At 43.8% G+C, this 20124-nt stretch overlaps 2 protein-coding genes across 3 annotated transcripts; both read left to right on the top strand.

Moving 5' to 3' along the window:
• Positions 1-34: 34 nt before the first annotated feature.
• On the top strand, positions 35-3550 carry rragcb (Ras-related GTP binding Cb). Of its 2 annotated transcripts, none has more exons than XM_083684486.1 (7): positions 35-479; positions 730-933; positions 1626-1825; positions 2034-2148; positions 2318-2460; positions 2707-2855; positions 3007-3550. In XM_083684486.1, exons 1-7 carry the CDS (start codon positions 294-296, stop codon positions 3162-3164), a joined length of 1155 nt encoding a protein of 384 aa, XP_083540612.1. In that variant the 5' UTR covers positions 35-293; the 3' UTR covers positions 3165-3550. The 2 variants fall into 2 exon arrangements, with proteins under 2 accessions (XP_083540612.1, XP_083540613.1); XM_083684487.1 differs by having other exon boundaries at positions 853-933.
• A 2340-nt stretch (positions 3551-5890) lies between these two features.
• Positions 5891-19832, top strand: LOC310814940 (four and a half LIM domains protein 3-like). The gene is made up of 6 exons (XM_083684516.1): positions 5891-6036; positions 14151-14330; positions 15714-15888; positions 17694-17863; positions 18288-18474; positions 19034-19832. The coding sequence occupies exons 2-6, from the start codon at positions 14175-14177 to the stop codon at positions 19183-19185; spliced, it is 840 nt and encodes a 279-aa protein (XP_083540642.1). The 5' UTR covers positions 5891-6036; positions 14151-14174; the 3' UTR covers positions 19186-19832.
• Positions 19833-20124: the final 292 nt, after the last annotated feature.

Raw genomic sequence — 20124 nt, forward strand, 5'->3', positions numbered from 1 at the left:
GGGCAGGTTGTGGCGGAAGTGAAACGAAGCAAGCTGACTAGCGAATAAGCTAACTTAACACTTTGGTGTATTAAACAGCAGAAGTGTAGCGGATAAGAATGGTGTTACCCTGATAGTTCACAATGCTGACAATTATTTAGCTGTGACCATACGTTAGAAGTCGTCTGTCGGCTTTGATTGTCAACAGTAAGATCAGCTAGCTAGCTAGTTAACCGAGTGGTACAGCTAGGGGGATTTACTAGCTAACAGTGAGTCTAACGTTAGACTTTTTAGTTTTAGTTTTCTGGACAAACATGTCGATTCAGTACGAAGAACCAGCATTGGCAGGGAGCTATGGTGTTGTAGACACTTTTCCTAAGGATTTTGGCTACGGAGTAGAGGAACCAGATATCGAGGAGGAGAGTTCGACGTCAGGTGACAGCAAACCAAGAATATTGTTGATGGGTCTACGACGAAGTGGGAAATCGTCGATTCAAAAGGTAGGTAAGGCAGCTAGCTAGCGGATATGCTACGATGTGAACAATGGCCCAGCAACAATTGCATAATCATGTTTAATGAATTCTATCATCAAGACATTCTGTCATGCCCAAACACCGCCTTCTATCCAAAACATGTTTTCGGTATGATAACACTTGTGACACGTTAACAGCCCTACATACATCCCTCTAAAAATGTTTATTTAATTTTATTGTATTTGTTGTTATGACTGTATTGTGATCCTCTGTCCAGGTTGTATTCCACAAGATGTCACCAAATGAGACGCTGTTCCTGGAGAGCACCAACAAGATTTACAAGGATGACATCTCCAGCAGCTCTTTTGTTAACTTCCAAATCTGGGACTTTCCTGGTCAGGTGGACTTCTTTGACCCCACCTTTGACTATGAGATGATCTTCAGGGGCACTGGGGCTCTGATCTTCGTCATTGATGCTCAGGTCAGAGGTCAAAGTTATAGACATTATAAGACAGGTAGCCTCGCACCGTCCAGACTCTATACATGCATTTCGCTAGTGAGCTAGCATGCCCCATAGAGTTACAATGCTTTTAAGTTGACGGCACGTCAAGTCAGTAATGAGGGGGATTGACTTTATGCTTGGGTGATGGCAATTATTATTGAGCTATTATATTGGCTTGTTTTGCGGCATTGCCTGCCGCAATAAGACTGTACAACTCCTCCACCGGCTGGTTCAATCGGGGTGATCAGAGTCAGGCTGGGGGATGTTAAATCTTACTGGACTGTTCTTATTGTATATAATGTTTCAGATGTTTATTTTATTCTCTTGTCACTTTATTTTGTTGTTTGTGATGTGAGCTGCCTTAATTTCACCTCTGGGATCAATAAAGAATCTATCTATCTATCTATCTATCCATCTGTTTATGCAGCCCGGCCCCTGTAGTCTCACAGCTTTGTGCAGCTGCAGTGATAGGGATGCCCCTATGAATGATTGATCTGTTCACCAATCGGGTGTAGGGCTCAAAATCAATGAGGCTGAAAAAACAAGCAAAATTGTTAAAATTATGCACTGTGGTGTGTGGTCAATGAATCAGCCCTGGCAACCATCATTTAATCGATTACGAACAACTGTGCTCATCTTGTCTCTCTGCCTCCGTTCTCTCCGTCCCTCAGGATGATTACGTTGAGGCATTGGGGAGGCTGCATCTCACAGTGTCCAGGGCCTACAGAGTCAACCCAGAGATCAACTTTGAGGTGTTCATCCATAAGGTTGATGGTCTGTCAGACGACCACAAGATAGAGACCCAGAGAGACATCCATCAGAGGGCCAATGATGACCTCGCAGATGCAAGTCTTGAGAAGCTTCACCTCAGGTTGGTGTAGGGGGGTATTCTGCCTGTCAAATCAATCAAAATGTACCCTTTGGGTTCAATAAAGCACTCTCCTATACTAGAATCTAGTTCCACAACAGTATTGGAAGTTGACCTATCATGTTGGAAAATCAATAGTCAGGAATGAGTAAAAATATGGTGATCACTCATTTGTTATGTGAAGGTATTAAGACTTTGTTTTGTATTTCAGCTTTTATTTGACTAGCATCTATGACCACTCGATATTTGAAGCCTTCAGTAAAGTTGTCCAGAAGCTGATTCCTCAGCTACCAACGTTGGAGAACCTTCTGAATATTTTCATATCAGTATGTATTCTCATTTCTGCTTTATGCTTTCATGGGTCAATTTAAAGTTTTTTGACGCTTCTACACTAATCACAAAGTATGTGATCTAATCACAACAGTGTTGTAACTCCATTCCATTTTGTCTCTTGTTTAAAAACTAAACTATGCCCTGTTGCTAACTGTCTTATAGAATTCTGGAATTGAGAAGGCCTTCCTGTTTGATGTCGTCAGTAAGATCTATATCGCCACAGACAGTTCTCCTGTGGACATGCAGTCATATGAACTCTGTTGTGACATGATCGATGTTGTTATTGACGTCTCCTGTATTTACGGGTGAGTGAAATGCATATGCTTGTGTCAAACATTATTTATTTTGAGCCACTTTGAGCACATTATTGGCACAAACAATGTAGTGAATGAATACACACCATTGTCTCCCACTTTATGTCCTTGAAGCATGTGGTGAGGTTGTGCAGGGAGTTTGGTATGACAATAAATTGTGGTTTTAATTGAGTGGTTGTGGTAAAACAAATTATATTTTGATTGTTTTTCATTTCGATTGTTTTTCCTCCATTGCAGCCTCAGGGAAGATGGAAGTGGCAGTGCTTATGACAAGGAGTCTTTGGCAATCATTAAGCTCAACAACACCACAGTCCTCTACCTAAAAGAGGTCACCAAGTTCCTGGCCCTCGTCTGCATTCTCAGAGAGGAGAGCTTCGAACGGAAAGGTGAATCAAGACAAGCTCTCCTAAAGTGTTAAGATGAACGTCGGCCATTTTGTGTTAATGTGAGAGAAATAAAGGTGGCATTCCTTTGAAATGAACTGCAGTCATTTGCTCACATTTTCCCATTCTTTTCTGCGTTTTTTTTCCTTCTCAGGTTTGATAGACTATAATTTCCACTGCTTCCGCAAAGCCATCCAGGAGGTATTTGAAGTGGGGTCCTCAACACAGAGAATGGGAACACTGCAGTCCGGCTCGCCCAACAACAGCTTGGCCAGTATGAAATTTGCGTCATTAAATGGAAATGCTGTCTAGGGGAGAGAAGAAAAGCTTTGAGGTTGCAACGCCTTGATGCACTGTAAATGGACACAAGTAATCATATAGTTTACCTGGAAGGCTGTTGAGGCACCAAAAGCTGAGAAAACAGACACACGTTTATCGTGCAGAGGATGGAGAGGTGCAGAAAAACAAAACGGGTGGAATGGACTACACAACTACTGTAAGCACCTCATCTGTTTAGGGGTTGCTTCTATAATAGGACAATGACAACTATTTTGCTGCTAACAAAGCAGACCAAGATTGCCATGTCTTCATTGGGGTCTGCCTGCACAAGTCCATTAGCAGGACCTTGTCTGTGTTTTTTCTCCTTTTACAAAGAGTTGTACGAAAGGGAGGAACATACCCGGGGGGGGGGGGGGGGGGGGGGGGTGAAGTGGTAAAATTAATGAATTGAAAAAATCAGTACACTGTTATGTTACTCATCAAAGTGTAGGTGTTGTCACTATTGGATGCAAAGAAGAGACTTTTCTTAGTAAACTACGGTGTTCTTTCTACTGCCAAAGGTATTTCAACCCAGATCATTTGGCTTTTTTTATGAGCCTAGCTGAGAACTATTTGATAACATTCCTCCTCCACTATAAAGGAAGTATGTTTGTTCCTGTTCTAATGCACAGAGTTGAGTCAGTGTGAATACTGTAAGTAACAAACCATAAATTGAGTTTACTGTTAAGCTTCTCAGTGCCCTGTGCTGGATACCAATATATTATATATTTCGAATGATACTAAATGACAGAAAGTGTGTGTTTGCTGAACTACAGGTCTCCATGTTCCAAATAACTGGATCCAATTATTTGTTACATAAGTATAGTTACATTTAATTTACATTTAATCTACATTTTTCACTTCAGTGAGAATACATTTGCATTGGTTTTTGTTCTGCTTTTCAGTGAAAGGGGAGTGAATCATATTTAATGTGTCAGATGCCATAAGGTTGTAAATGTTTTTTTATGGAGTTATAAAATAATGAATATTGTTGTGAGTAAGCAGGTAGGTAAAGCTTTTGAATTACAAGGGAAATGTGAATGTCTCCCACTATTTTGTCTGAGATTGTGTGAAGCATTAAAGATATTTTTTCATTTGAATATGATTGTTATTTACTTTTTGACGTATTCACTTCTCCAGTGAAGTATTAACACACACTTTTATCAAAGTTTGACAAAAGTAACGTGCATAAACGGAGTCAGAATTATTTGTATGACAGACAAAAGGGGCCTTTCATAACCCTAACCCTAGTCTTAACCCTAACCATAGCCACATTTCAACCATTTCGGAAATTCAACATCGGTTGGCTGGTCATTCGTGTCCCCTTTGTTTTCCACATGATTTGGCTGGTCTCATGTCACTGTGATGTGTAAATATGGCCAGTAGGGGGCAACATTGATATCCTTGTGAGACCTGCGAAGGAATCGCAGAGTATTCATTCATTATCAGTATCTACTCTATAAGTAAGCCCCATCATATTCACTACAATAATATGACATGCCGATCTAGTCGGCTCAACTCTACCTGACCTGTTTATGTTGTCTACATCAATAGGCGTTATTTACTGTAATTAAATATTGTGTGGAACTCATGTAGGTGCTGTCTCATGAAGAGGATGTTGTTAAAATATCTATATCATTACTTTACATAACAGGAACAATACAGAAAATGTATTGGCATCACATGAGTCTTGCAGCTTTACAACAAGAGCAACAACAACAACAACACGACTAGATAGATGAATGCGTTCAAATATGTCACACGTGACGCAGAGATGAGGTCTACTGTAGTTCACATGTGCTCATACATTTAGTCATGCCTAATGGGTAGTGGCAGGACGGAGCCACAACGGAGGTCTCTAATCAAACCCAGACCTCCAGTTCGGAGTAGTGGAAAATAGAGCTTGAAAAAATAAGATGAAAATGATATCTTCCCTGCCCGGGCTTTTCAGGACCCTGCAGTTTCTCATGACCGCAGAGAATGTACTCTGCTGAGTGAGTTTGTAAGGACCCCTAGTTGAGTCTGAAATACAACACGGCAGTAAACCTTAGGGTCTACCCTATCAACACCTAATTAATCAATACGAGTGAAGGATAGTATAGCATCACGGCTGAAGACGGACAAGATTATACAGAGGGCTTGGTGTAATCTAGGAGCTGACAGAGATCCTATTAGAGTCTATAATAAGCAAAGACTCATCACAAAACAATCGTCTCAGAATCAAAGTTTAATTTTTTTGGTCTCCTATCAAGTAAAAAAAATGTGACTTGGTACACAGGTTGTTGATTATGTAGGCTACATCATACTCAAACTGGATGTATAGCCTATAAGCAGGTCATTATTTTAGTATGTGAACAAGGGACTGAGGCTAAAGTCAAGGGATGGGAAGAGGGACATGGGGATAAAATTGTCGAATTTTGTATTAATAAATTATTAACTGATCTGCTTCAGATCATGTCTTCTTGTGTGTTTGTATGCTTAGGATATGAGGTAGACAAAAACACGATACACAACTAGCGGCCTCAATTGTGGGCTCACTTAAATATTATGTAGGCCTACATAGGCTCAGTAGCCTAGTTGAGTCATTGGCTGGGCAAGTTGAATGAATGACGAGTGATATAGGTAAAAGGGGCGGGATTTTGTTACAAGCTGACGCGCTTGCCTTGCCTAGTGCTCTTGCGCGCCGGGAGGCGTGTATTCCAATTCCACCACTGCGCGTCTGAGTGTGATATTGCCGTCATTTTCTATGGTCTACTACATAGCCGCCTGAGAAAACACGCAAGCATTTCAGTCTGAGGAGACAGTGTGACAGGGACGGACTACTGGAGGTTTGCCGAAGACCAAGACACAGTAATAACAGCTGGTGGTAAGTTTTGACTTGCCTATGTATAATAACGCATAATAACACAATTATTGGAGCCGGAAAATAACACAATTATCCTTGAAATAATGACAACATTTAATGTCGAGTCTCATAGAACAGCTTCCCTTCATACATTGAGAAAGGTAACCTGCATGACAACTATTTTGATTAAAAAATCCTTACAGTCTATCGCGTCACACCTGTTGTAGACAGTCATGCGCTTCATCTATGCCTGTGTATTGGTGATGCCAAACCAAACTATCTTTTGTTGAGGGTTGCAAGTTGCATTATAGATTGTAATTACTCTTTCATGGTGTAATTACACCGGGGGACTGGACTAGGTATACACATACTGAAACTCACACTTGCCGACAGAAGGATTAAGCATATGAAGCAGACACACAGAGGCACTAAGGAGGAACATTAGGTTATTACTAACAAAAGCAATAAGTTATTTTTTTTGTCCAGGCACCAGTGCATGGGATTTGTGGCTTCCTGCGCTCTCTCTCTCTCTCTCTCTTCTATCTATCTATCTCTCTGTTCAATACTCCCCTCTCCTCCTAATGTTTTTCTCTCAGCCGTAGAATGATAGGCCATATAAATCTCCTTAATCCATTTACATCCTGGTGCAAAGGTTTTTATACATCTGTCCCCTCTCTAAACAGACAGGATACATTGTTAGGATGTAGTCTTTCTTTAGAATGAGGAAACTGTGGATGTTGGGGGGTTGTGTTTTGTGTTGGAAGGGGCTTATGCAGAGGCACACTAGTGTGATTGATACCTGAGACCACAACAAGACCTGCAGAGCGTTTTGAACAGGTAGGATTTATGAAGTGAAGAACAAGGAGGCCTTTGAGGAGACGGGCCCCCTTCTCAAACAGTTGCTCCAAGTCGTTCTCTCTGTATGAATTACATGAATTCTGACACTTTCATGTGGAAGTAGCACAGCTGCATGTAATAAACTGTATTTCAAACTTAGAGATTGGTGGTCAGAGAAATGGTGGGGAAAGGTATATTGCATCATTTGGAAGAAGATAACAGTGAAATTGAAACAGTTTACTTATGTATGATTTAGTAGCTCTTATCAGCAGTACAGGAACTACTATCGGGGTAAGTATTAGTACACAGCCCTCTCTTTAAGCTATTCAATATCGTTAAGAGTGATGTCATGTCTTTTACTACTTTCGCAAATAGTTTGTTCCAGACACCCAACATCATTGGCACCAAGGAAAATAGTTTCCACATGTATTCAGCACTCTACACATAACATCAAGTTACATTCAGTTTGGGATAAATGAACAAAACGATTAGATTATTCAACAATTGGCTCATTGTAAGGAGCCATTGTAAGGACCCTTTGCCTGTGAGTAAGCAGCAGCAACGCCGTGGCCCTGGAACTCCCTCATTATTTTTAGAGAAAGAGGAATTTGCCTCTTCTTTTTTTTAGGACAGAGGGTGGAAGAAAAATGCATTTTGTTTGCTTTTTTCATCCCAACATCGGAGCCACATAATTCTGCCACGTTTTGACCACAGTCACATTCCTCAGACATTCTTTGCTAAGGTTGGGGCTGTGTACAGTGATTGGTGCCGAGCCAGACGTTGGTTAACAGCTAGGAGATGGACAACTCTCTCAGTAGAGTGGTATACTAGGCCCACTTTCTTTATGATTCAGTGTCACCGCCATCACCACAATTTCCATCTCTTCACTGCTTCCATAGTTGAATGGTCACTTGTTCCCCCACTGAGGGCAGCAATGGAAGATTTGAGGTGATGAAGGAGCTGGGATGTTGTTGAGTGTTTTGATCAGATTTTTCATCTACTGTCCGTCAAATCCCCCCCCCCCACACCCCCCCACCCCCCCCCCCCTCTCTCTTTTGGATTTGGTCCTGCCACGTTTTGGTATTCATTAACCAGTGTTGGTAAAACCCATGTAAACATGCTTCATTCATTGTGCCTAGAAAACCCAAATGTACTCCCTCCTCAACTCCCTCTTCTTGTGTTGCATTGCTGTGATGGGTTGTGAAGACAGCTGTCATCTCTCCAGTATGGAAATATCTGTGTATCCTAAACTGCTTACATATGAAGATGTTACTCTGAACCAAACACAAATAAATCTTACAGCGGACATGAAACAGAGGCAGCAGGCCGCAGGAGCTCCCTGGGATCTGGGAAAATAAACAGGGTTGATATCATTAACACCAAGGGCCAAGGGGCCTGGGGTAATATGCTCCAATGACCACTGGCTAGCAGCAGCTGATGGGAAAATATGTTTACATGCATATTTGTTTTTGGATAATGACTGCTGATTGTGCAGATTGGGCCAACTTTGTTTATTTATGTATTCGGTTGAATTCCCACTGTAAGAAGATTCCAAATGAAACATAGTATGTTGCCAAAAGTAACTCACTGTAAGGGCTCAAGAGGATTCTTGTGATATCTCTTTCCTACTCCTTTATAATCAATGGATGCAAGAATGGAGAGTAAAGGTCCCATTTTCCCATTTTCGATAGAATTTAGATTTTGTTTGAGCATACTGACAGCACATATTATTATACATTTTGACCAGATCAACTTCTGTCACCAGTACATGTCTCAGCTTTCTCTTCTCTTTGTTGTGGTACGCTACCGCACAGAGAGAAGAAAGCCTGAGCAGGATGACGTCTGTATTTGTTGTCTGATTGAGGCCTTTGTTTGGTACACTGCGGAGGTGCAGGACACAGCGCTCTCTGAGGAGGCTTTCAGCTTCAGGTTGCATTGTTCTCTATATACAGGGTAAACATCCAGCTGGAGATCCAAGCTAAACACAGTCAAGCACGTACCCCCTCATTAATGCTGAGTTTATAGCTCCTCAATGAGCAGGTGAGAGATGACAGGCTCTGGCTTTCTATTTTAATGTCAGCAAGAGATTCTCTAATTAGTACTCTATGAACAGGTGGAGACACTGATCGTAGTTGTAATTACATTCAGATTAAAGTGAGGATTAGCTTAATACTTCAAAGGTCTTGAACTGAAACACTCTTTTACACCAAGTGTTACCCAGTGCAGTTTCTTTGCATTTAGTGCAGTTTCTTTATATTATAACTTCAGATGAACATGGGTCAAGGAATGTTGGGCTTGGTTGAAGTTGAAGTAACACAAAAACAAGATGTTTTGTGAACTCAGTGTCTCAAAATATCCCATTTGGAATGCTGAAACAGAACATTTCCAGAGTTGATGAGAACTCCCATCAAAGACAACAAATGCAAATGGCGGTTCGTTTTTTGTTTGTGTGTGTGTGGGTAAAGGAGCCTTGTGATCCAGCAGGAAATCACCCCACATTGGGTCTCTTTGTACTGGGATAAAAGAGAGAGAGCAGTCATCCCCATGGCCATAAGCGACAAGCCTTTCCTTTTTTCTTTCAGAATTGATGTCCCTCAACCATGAGAGTGGTTCCATAGTTTTGCTACAGGGGCTCTGCCTGTGTTTTTAACCAGCCGTGTGAGCATATCAATATCCTTCTCTCACGCAATCTGAAAAAGTCAAACAAAATGTTAACTGTTCTGGATTTTAGTGGAAGAACAACATAGAACATGGGCTAATCCATCTCATGGAAAATAAATATTAAAGTAAGTGGGGTGGTTGTTAAATGACATTTAACGCCCTTTCCTGTTAATAACTTATATAATCACTACCTAAACTATGTGCAGGTTTTACTGTACTAGGTGAAGCACTAATTGTCAGTCCAAGCTCTCTTATATTTGGTGGGATATGATTGTAGTCAACAGCCTTTCTTTACCGTAGTCTCCATACCTTTATAGGAATTCTGTAATTACTATAGTAACAACATTGTATTAACATGCTGAATTATGAAATGTTCCTTATTCCATTTGTGTAATTACACAAACCGGTGAACTCTGTATACCATGCAAAAATCTAATTATTTTATTGTTATGACAGAGGTATTGGGGCAACTTCCTGTAAAGTGTGACCGATATTGTAACAGTGTGAAGCAGCAGCACACACTTTAAAGGGACATGTCACTATTTGTTAACCTCATATTCATTATCATCCCTGTGTCTACATATGTGAAAATGGTGTAGTGTCCCTTTAAAGACCACACACTCCTCTGGAGGCATAGTGGTTTTCCCACAGTTCTGACAAAAATACAAACAGGTTGAGAAAAAGAATACATGTTCTAGAAATGATTTGTGGGCGGTTATTCCTCCCAGTTGTTTTTGATTTGGCACCTTCACTGTGTCTGCTGACAGAAGGAGTATCTCATAAAAAGAAGAATCACGAATAGTCGTTTTTGGTTTCCTGGGTTAGATTGAGAGTCTGATTGCACTGTCCTAACACATTACAGAGAAACAGATTGAACAAACAAACAAACTGAAGATTGATTATTAACCATTATTGACCTTTACAGACACTACAGGTGTTAGCAGTACTTCTATCCAAGGAAGAAATTACTAACACTAACCAAGGAAGAGCCTAGTCTACGATTGTTCCACTGTGCAGACAGAGGCGCCTTTCTCTCCCTCTCTTCTGTGACAGGGGTTCAATCATGGAATATTCTGGTTTGTATGGTACACTAGGTTCCTCCACTGGGAAAATAAACACAGCCAAAGAGAGCACCCTGCCTGCAGAGCTTAAATGGCTCATACGGTTCCAACTGGCTCCACTCTGACTCTGAAAATGTCAGGTTGCTAGAAAGAAAACAACTTGAGAGCCTTGAAGGGACAGAGAGAGGCGGAGAAGAGGAGAGAGAGGAGAGGAGGAGAGGAGGAAAGTGTTGCTGTCTGGCTCACAGTACAAAGCATGGTCGATGACTCCCGATTAATCTTTCACTAGAGTAGACAATACATCACTGAAGAATGCCCATGTGTCCCCCCACCAGTGTGAAATAACAGAGTTATAACAGCAGTGTTTTAGGAGAGAAAAACACCCCCGCTGATGGAGTTCTGTTTGGCTTGAGCGTCTCACAGAGACCAGCAGATACGTTTATGTGCTTTGAGTTGGGTGGAAGACGTCATAAACAAAGATGCAGAATACTTTTTGTCTCAGTATTTAGAGAGAGAGTGTGTGTGTGTGTGTGTGTGTGTGCCTACGTGCGTGCATGCGCGTGTTTGTTCTTTCTCTTGTGACTGCTCTCTTTCCCATTCTCTTTACTCATTCGAGGCATTCCCTTCAACTCTGTGCTGGACTGGGGTCATGTTCTCCTCGAGTCACATGACCAGTCATAATAATGATGAAGCACTGAGGGCCGGTGGTTCCACACTGACGTGGCTCATTTTGGGTCAGCGATGGTCCACAGCTGGGGAGGACATGCGGTTTGGGAGAGCTCAGTCTGGTACAGTAGCTCACACTGCAGCAGAAGGCTCTGGACATTGTGTAAAAATACAAGCATGAAATGAATTAAACAGAGGCATAAAAGGAAGGGATGATCCGTGCGTGGGTAAACCCAAAAGATTTAAACGGTTTCACAGAACTATGGGCGTGGTTTGCAGCTTGAACTTGGCATGCTAAGGGCTATTAACCTTTATGAATTGACTTTATTATTTTTTTAGCGCTTTCATAAAAGGAATGTCCCAATGTCTAGAACCTGAACACACAGTTACAGCTGTGCTGTAGTACAAAGGAATGTATTTGCAGATGGCTAGGCTCAGAGAGAGAGAGAAAGAGAGAGAGAGAGAGAGAGAGAGAGAGAGAGAGAGAGAGAGATGGCTGTGTAGAATGAGCACTATGTCCGGAAGGAAGGCCATTGTTGTACCAGTGCCGTCGTTTTAAGGGATGGATGCACAAGAATAGACCCCTAACCTCTTGAGACATCAAGGCAGGAGAAGTCAAGTTGATTTCCCCACCCTAACAATACGCAGACACCAAACAGGCACGAGTGTGATGGACTGTTCTGTGTCAGTCCCTGTGTCATTGACCTTGTAAGTGTTGACCTCTCTCTAGGCTTATGTAGGCTTATCAGGGAGGATGTGGCGGAATGTTCAAAATGCTCGGCCACTGACATTTTGGAGAACATAGCTGAGTTTTCAGTTGTTTGATTATAAACAAAATGGACAGATTGAGTTGGTAGAACCGGAGAAGTTCCTCTTGCAAGTTGTCCTCCTTTGTTTGCCACCATGTATTAATGGGGGTTAAATTCTAGTAAATGATAATAGAGTCTATTGTAGTCATTTGAATGGAACTCTCAAGCCTGACCGAATTAATGGACCAGATGCAAATAACTTGTGGGTTCCAGTGCATTAAATGCAAAACAAAAACCCAACCAACTCTTTGGAATTCCTTTCATGAGCAATGCTTGATTCGCACCCCCTCTGTTTTATATCAAGCCAATCAACCCCACGTACTAAAGCTTTTCTGAGAAATGAGGTAGTAGGCTTCATTAGTAACTCCAGTCCCTGGGTTCAGTCACCACTTTGACATGGAGCCTACACGTCATCCATCGTCTGTTGAGTGGGAGCTTATCCCCTCACCCCCCAGGGAGTTTCACCCTCCACCCTCGCCCCACCCCACCCCTTCCTCACCCCTCATTAGAACCGGCTGTTTCAGTTTCTCAGCTGCACGTCACTGAACCTACCTCCTCCCTCTGACATTTTGAAAGCATTTCAAAGTATGAGTATCCTTTGCACCCGAAAGAGAGACCCCCGCAAAAAAAAAAGCTAAACAAAACCATTTGCCAAGGAAAACATTTATGTGTCTGCCTTTAGAGCTTTGTAAATGCCGTGGTCCTGACACTGTTTTCTTGAGCATGCGATAGCTAAACTCTGGAGACTTTCTGCGGTCATTGCAATTCCAGTCTTATGCCCCCACTACCCTACTCCCCCATTCCCCCAGTTCATACCCAGTCCATTGCCTGTAGATCCCTAACCTGCCCTTCCCGTCCCAGAGGAGAAGCTCCCAACCCAGCTATCCAAAACTCGTTTCCCAGCCACCCGTTTCTCTCTGCTCCTGGTTGTACCAAGGGAGGCTGGTGGAGGTAGAAATCAGAGGATGGCCTCATTGTAATGCATGGAATGGAATGAGGAATGGTATCAAACACGACCTCCACCAGCCTCCCCTGCATGGCATGGTCCTCATTCCACAAACGTGTGTTTGATACCATTCGTCATTGTGTTTAATGGATTACAATGAGCCTGTGTCCTCCGATTTCTACCTCCTCCAACCTCCACTGTGGAGTACATGTGCCTCACCCGGGGTCACATACCCCATCCACTCCCCACTGCCTGAAGACATAGCCAGAGGATGATGTTACTGTCTCAGTGTCAGTGTAGTCCAGAATGTTCTCCAGGGTGGAGCCTATCAGGGGCCTTGAGATTGAACTGTAGATTGAACTATGTGAACTGCCTTATTTTGGAAGTACAAAAACAACCCCAGCAAGTCTTTGAAATGGAGAAGGCTGTGCCACAGTGCAGCACTGTACAATTAATATTGTTTAGTGGTTTTTTTTTAGTGGAATGCCAAACTGCCATAGGGGGTTTTCTTACAATGCAAAGGAGAGGGAAACAAATGACGAGTGCACTCTTGTTGAGAGAGAGAGAGAGAGAGAGAGAGAGAGAGAGAGAGAGAGAGAGAGAGAGAGAGAGGAGCAATGAAATAAGAGAAGAAACCATATCATTATATTACTGATTTACTCTGGTATTGGAAAATGATACTCAGCTGTTTTCCACTCTCGGTGGCTGAAACTGTGTCTCTGTGTCTGTGTTTGAAACTGTGTTCTGTGCCTCTGTTTGAACCGAACACTTCTTGAAATACAAGTTTTAGTGTGCATGGGAATGTCTCCCTTTCTCCTCTATTCGGCTGCTTCCTGTTAATCACAGATCCAAATGCGTCTCTTAATGATAACAAAAACAAACAGCCTGATTGTGTGCGACAGTTCAATCCCATTAAAACCGCCGCGCTCTATATTTATCTCTAATCAAAGAGCAATAAAAGTGAATAGGCATTCGTTTCCCCGGAATCTCCTGTCTCTCTTCCTCTCTCTCTCATTCTCCTTCACTCACTACGTCCCTTCCTCCCCTCCCCTCCCTCCCTCCCCTCCCCTCCCTCCGTCTCCCACAGATGTTCACAGCCCCGACCTCCCTCACTCAGCGAACAGTGACACTGGTTGTGATTCTTTTTGCTTTTAGGGCAGCGAACCAGGATCAGACATCATGAGTGAACGCTTCGACTGCGGAAACTGCAAGGAGTCCCTGTACGGACGCAAGTACATCCAGGTGGAGGACCGTCCCCACTGCATCCCCTGCTACGACAACCTGTACGCCAACACCTGCCAAGAGTGCAAGGAACTCATCGGACACAATGCCCGGGTAAGCAGGGCACATTAGTGTGTGTGTGTGTGTGTGTGTGTGTGTGTGTGTGTGCGTGCGTGCGTGCGTGCGTGTGCCAACACCTGCCAAGAGTACCAAGAAACTCATCAGAGACAATGCCCTGGAAAGCAGTGTGTGTGTGTGTGTGTGTGTGTGTGTGTGTGTGTGTGCCAACACCTGCCAAGAGTACCAAGGAACTCATCAGAGACAATGCCCTGGAAAACAGTGTGTGTGTGTGTGTGTGTGTGTGTGTGTGTGTGTGTGTGTGTGCATGTGTGTGTGTATGAGTGTGAGTTTGTATATTGGTGTAAAGTTTGAATGACTAGTCATTTCTGATCTGTCACTTCTCTGTTTGTGAAAGTTTTTATGTGTGTGTGTATGGACATGAGTGTGTGTGCGTGTGTGTGTGTGTGTGTGTGTGCGTGTGCTTGTGCGTGTGCGTGTGTGTGTGTATTGGCCCAATCGGTCCAATTAAACTGGCTGCTAAAGAACAGCTGGAGTTCTTGGAAAACAGAACTTTCCTGCTCTTTGGCGAATACCAAGACGTCTGGAATCCCCACGAGCTGCTCCATGCAGACATGAAGGGTTAGCGTGGTTAGTGTAAAAATGAAAACACAGAGCTGAAAGGAACACCCTGAGATGCCACGGGGTGTGGGTGACCCCTGAGTTATGGACTCCCTCTGAGGGACTGGCAGTAAATAAAGGTCCTGTTTGCTTTGGCCCTTCTTCCTGCACACAATACACCACAGCACTCATCTTTCATAGTCACTTTCCCTGCACCGGTTCTGTGAAACCCCACACATCAAAATGGATTCTTTTTTTCCATTCATATTGCAACCAATTCATCATGTGATGTTTGATAACAGGAGTGTTTGCTTGCACTACAGTTGAACCAGAACGTAAGCAGTGACTTACTATTTATGGTACGCTGTTTCAATATTTACTTCTCATGTGGTTAATATTGACGATTCAGCGTAACACTCTTGTTAACACAGTGTACATCCTGTTCTTGCACCTTGTAAGATTGATAGAAAAGGTAAAGTTGTGATGGATAAAGGATTAGAGTGGTCTGCTGGTGTCTCCATCTCTTGTTCTCCAGACTGACTCACCCTTCCTCCCCCCATCTCTTCCATTCCTCCCCCCATCCCTTTCCTCCCTCCCCCCATTCTTCCATTCCTCTCCCATATCTTCCATTCCTCCCCCATCCCTTCCCTTCCTCCCCCCATCCTTCCCTTCCTCCCCCTGTCCCTTCCCTCCCTTCCTCCCCCCGTCTCTTCCATTCCTCCCCCCATCCCTTCCCTTCCTTCCCCCCCATCCCTTCCCTTCCTCCCCCCGTTCCTTCCCTCCCTCCCCCCATCCCTTCCATCCCTTCCATCCCTACAGGAGCTGTTCTACGAGGATAGGCACTACCACGAGCACTGCTTCCGTTGTTTCCGCTGCGACCGCTCCCTGGCGGACGAGCCCTTCACCAGCCAGGAGGAGGCGCTAGTGTGCAACGACTGCTACTGTAACGAGTTCTCCTCCAAGTGCGTGGCCTGCGACAAGACCGTCATGCCAGGTACCAGTACAGCACCCTTCAGTGGACCCTGCTCTGGCCTTGCTGACTCAACCACTGTTCCCCTACCACCAACCGCAGACAGGTTCACGGTAGTTACTCAAACTTACCCAATCCCTGGCCCTTGACCATGAGGCTGAACCACAGTTCACCTATCATCACATACTGTATATCAGGGGAGGCTGGTGGAGGTAGAAATCGGAGGACGGGCTCATTCTAATGCATGGAACAGAATAAGGAATGGTATCAAACACCCTTGTTGATACCATTCCTCATTCCGGTCCACCATCCTCCCCTGCTGTGTCTATCCAGATTCACAATACCTGAGAGAGCGTCATCACTGTTTCAGTCAGCTTCACTCAGTCATGGGACATAGCGTAAGAGTGCTCGCACACCCAGTTGCTGCAGGCCTAAAAAGGCTAATGAGTTTTTGTTGAGCAGGGAGGGTGTGACTGAGACAGCCTAGATGTGACAGTGTGATTGTCTCCCCTCTCGCTGAAAGTGCTTTTTCTGGCATCTTAACTCTGGCCTTTGTGACAGCTTGGCTTTGTTGACAGCTTGGCTCAGGGAGCAGGTGTCGGATGACTGCAAAGTACACAGGATTCTGTGTGGGTGGGGTGACGTTATTTATTTCTCCGCAGTTTCTCCAGAACCCCAACCGTTATTAAGTCGGGCTTACTGTTCGGCAGCGGAACGCAGTTTAACGCAACACTGCCCCCCCATCACCCTGCCATCGCCCCTCTGAAAAATGCAGCCAATTGCACGTTCCACTGGCTGACCTCCCCACGGGCGTGGTATGGTCCCAAAGCTCGTAAAACAAGGGCAATGATTAAGAGATCTGATGTTCATTTTCATAGCCGTGACTGGCTCTCTTATTTTGCGAACTTTATGGCGCACTTGGAGGAAGTGTGTATTTGCGCAGGCATTAGGGCATAAAAAAAACTGCTTGGTCGTATATTGAGGCGTTCTGAATAACAATCCCCCATGAAACGGTGAAGTCCATAACATTTGAGTTATATCACCGTATTTTGCAATCAGGCATGGTTATGAGGTGATTTGTTCTAGCATGCCACGCCTGCATAGTTTTGTATCAGCAGAAATGACGGTAAGGTCTATTGAGACTGTGTACAAACAGGTTAAGTCATTATTGAATCATCGAGCTCGGCTGTGTCGGTGTGCGTGTGAACACTTGAAGATTGCGCAACACATTTTTTTTTTTGTGACATTCAAATCCAGAATTCAAGTGGCTGATATGGCGTAAAGTAAACAAGCAATGGTCTCAGGTGATCACTCCAAACAGACAAGGTGAAATAACCCGAACCTGTCTTCTCCCTCCTCTTATCTTCTCTTATCTCTTTATCTCTCTTTCCTCAACACCACCCCTCTCTCGCTCTCTCTCTCCCTCTCTCTCTCTCATTTCCCACCACCTGCCCTTCTCCATCTCCCTCTCTTATCTAACCCCCCCCTCTCTTCCTCCCCCCCCCCTCTCTCTCCCTCTCTCTCGCTCTCTCTCTCCCTCTCTCTCTCTCATTTCCCACCACCTGCCCTTCTCCATCTCCCTCTCTTATCTAACCCCCCCCTTCTCTTCCTCCCCCCCCCTCTCTCTCCCTCTCTCTCCCTCTCTCTCTCCCTCTCTCTCTCTCATTTCCCACCACCTGCCCTTCTCCATCTCCCTCTCTTATCTAACCCCCCCTTCTCTCCCCCCCCCCCTCTCTCTCCCTCTCTCTCGCTCTCTCTCGCTCTCTCTCTCCCTCCCTCTTTCTCTCTCTCCCTGTCTCTTTCTCTTTCTCTCCCTCTCTCCCTGGCAGGCTCTAAGAAGTTGGAGTATGGAGGCTCTACGTGGCATGAGGACTGCTTCATGTGCCATGGTTGTGAGAAGCCTATCGGGGCCCAGTCCTTCATCCCAGACAAGGAGGACTACTACTGTGTGCCTTGCTATGAGGGCAAGTTCGCCCCACGATGCAGCCACTGCAAACAGGTGACACAAGTCCCATCCCATGTCACTGTTGTTGATACTGAGAGATGAGACAAGATACTTTATTTTCCCCTGCAGGGAAATTGGTTGGAGATTGGCCACTTTAAAAAACCATAAAAATAGCAGACAGAAAAACACAATCACCACTTTAAAACACAGTACTTATGCCAAAGGCATGTAGAGTAAAAAAACTCTCACAATAGCCTTTCACACGGTATGAGAGATGTCAGTTTGCCTAGAATAGAATAGAATAGAAAGTAAACAAATAGAAAATAATAGAATGGAATGGAATAGAATAGAAAGTAAACAAATAGAAAACAATGGAATGGAATGGAATGGAATAGAATAGAATGGAATGGAATATTTTATGGGAGGTCATCAAGGTTGTGAAGGACAGTGGTGGATTTGCGTGTTCTGTATTCCATAGGCGCTGGCGAAAGGGGGCGTGACCTACAAGGACGAGACGTGGCACAAGGAGTGTTTCGTGTGCACGGGCTGTAAGACCCCGCTGGCCGGCCAGCCTTTCACCTCCCAGGGGGACAGCCCCTACTGCGTCAAGTGCTTCAGCAACCTCTACGCCCAGAAGTGTGCCGCCTGCAACACGCCCATCACAGGTCAGTGCATTCACCGTTTCCACTGGAGCAACTGGGCTGATATGACATGGTAGAGTTAACGGGAGTCTCACGGAAGTGTGCACTTGAAGTGTGCACTACCCCACATGGATTTAAACTCATAGGATAGGTATAGGCACGGACACTTTTAAAATCCATGTAGGGGAGTGCACAAGTGCACTCTTCAGGGAGAAGGGTGGAGAATAGGGAGGGAGGCAGGGTATGTCTTCCCCCCCGTTGTGGCCCAGGCAGAGAAGAAGTGCATGCCAGAGCAGAGACATAGCTGAACTGGCAGAGCCTGTGGCTATGTTTAGAATGGAAGTGTTTTTAGTTGAACAACAGAGAAGACAAGGAAACTGGCAGATCTTCAGTGTGATTACTCCAGCCAACCTTAGAATTATCCACGGAACTTAACATTTAGAATGTTCCATCTTAATGTTGTTAAATATCTTGTTTAGAACACGCCTGTCATTGCAAGTAAGAGTCAGTCAGGTAAAAGACACATTGCAGACATATTCTATAATCAAATTCTAAGTGTTTTTTCTCCTTTTTTCTCCTCCAGGGTTTGGAGAGGGGAAGTACATTTCGTTTGAGGATCGGCAGTGGCACCAGCCCTGCTTCAAGTGCTCGCTCTGCTCCGTCTCCCTGGTTGGTGCTGGCTTCTTCCCCGACCGGGATCAGATCCTGTGTAAAGACTGCAACAGCGACCAATGAGCAGCACTGTCTCCATCCAGAAAATGTGTCCGACCAATCAAATAATCCATACTGATAATCCATACTATCAGGTTTGTGTAACGCGCAGTAGTGTGTGCTTCGGTTGCTGTCCGCAGATAACCTCTAAACCTCAGCCTATTGCAAAACACTTATCACTGCACCATCGAGAATGAAAAACACCGTCAAACTTGTTTTTCATTGTTTCATTTATGTCTCTGTTGTTAACATGTCTTTTCAACATAAAGCACATTGAAATGTCTGTATAAAGTCAGCAAAAAAAGTATGATGTCTTATAGCTTTTACTTTTGTAATATATTTTTGTTGCACTTCAAAGAATACATATTATTATCCCAAAGCATACAGTATCAGATATTACTGCACTTAATCTATGCTGAAATATAGTTTTAATGCTTATCAATGCACACATACGTTTTGTATGACACATGTTTGCAAGTGTCTACTAGTTCTATTTTATTGCAGCTATATCAAAAAGTATTCTAATATTAAAAGTTCAGCTTGTCAATGATATTTTAAATGTTTTACTGTCAACTTTGCATACTTTTACAACAAAAGATCTTATCTTTCTCAAACCATAAAAGTGTGCTGCATTTTAACCAACTGTACTGTTACATTAAACCTGAATGCGTTCAAATGAAGATGTGTAATTATGGGATTTGTAGTTTCCGTTGACGTGTGCGTTGTCTTCCATTGGGAACACCACTCACATAGAACCTTTTCTCAGTATCACATTCTACACATAAACACTGACGTCTGGTTTCTCTGTCCCAGATTAAGCCTACTTTAGCACTTTCAATAGACATTTTCCATTGAGCATGCTTTTAGTCAAGGAGAAGGCTGTATGAACACATTTCACTGTGTTTACAATGACTGTGCCAATGTTGTGCCCACTGCCCGGTGTCCACATCTCACAGTACCATG

The sequence above is a fragment of the Argentina silus genome (assembly GCF_951799395.1).
Source record: "Argentina silus genome assembly, chromosome: 14".
Classification (NCBI taxonomy): Eukaryota; Metazoa; Chordata; class Actinopteri; order Argentiniformes; family Argentinidae; genus Argentina; species Argentina silus.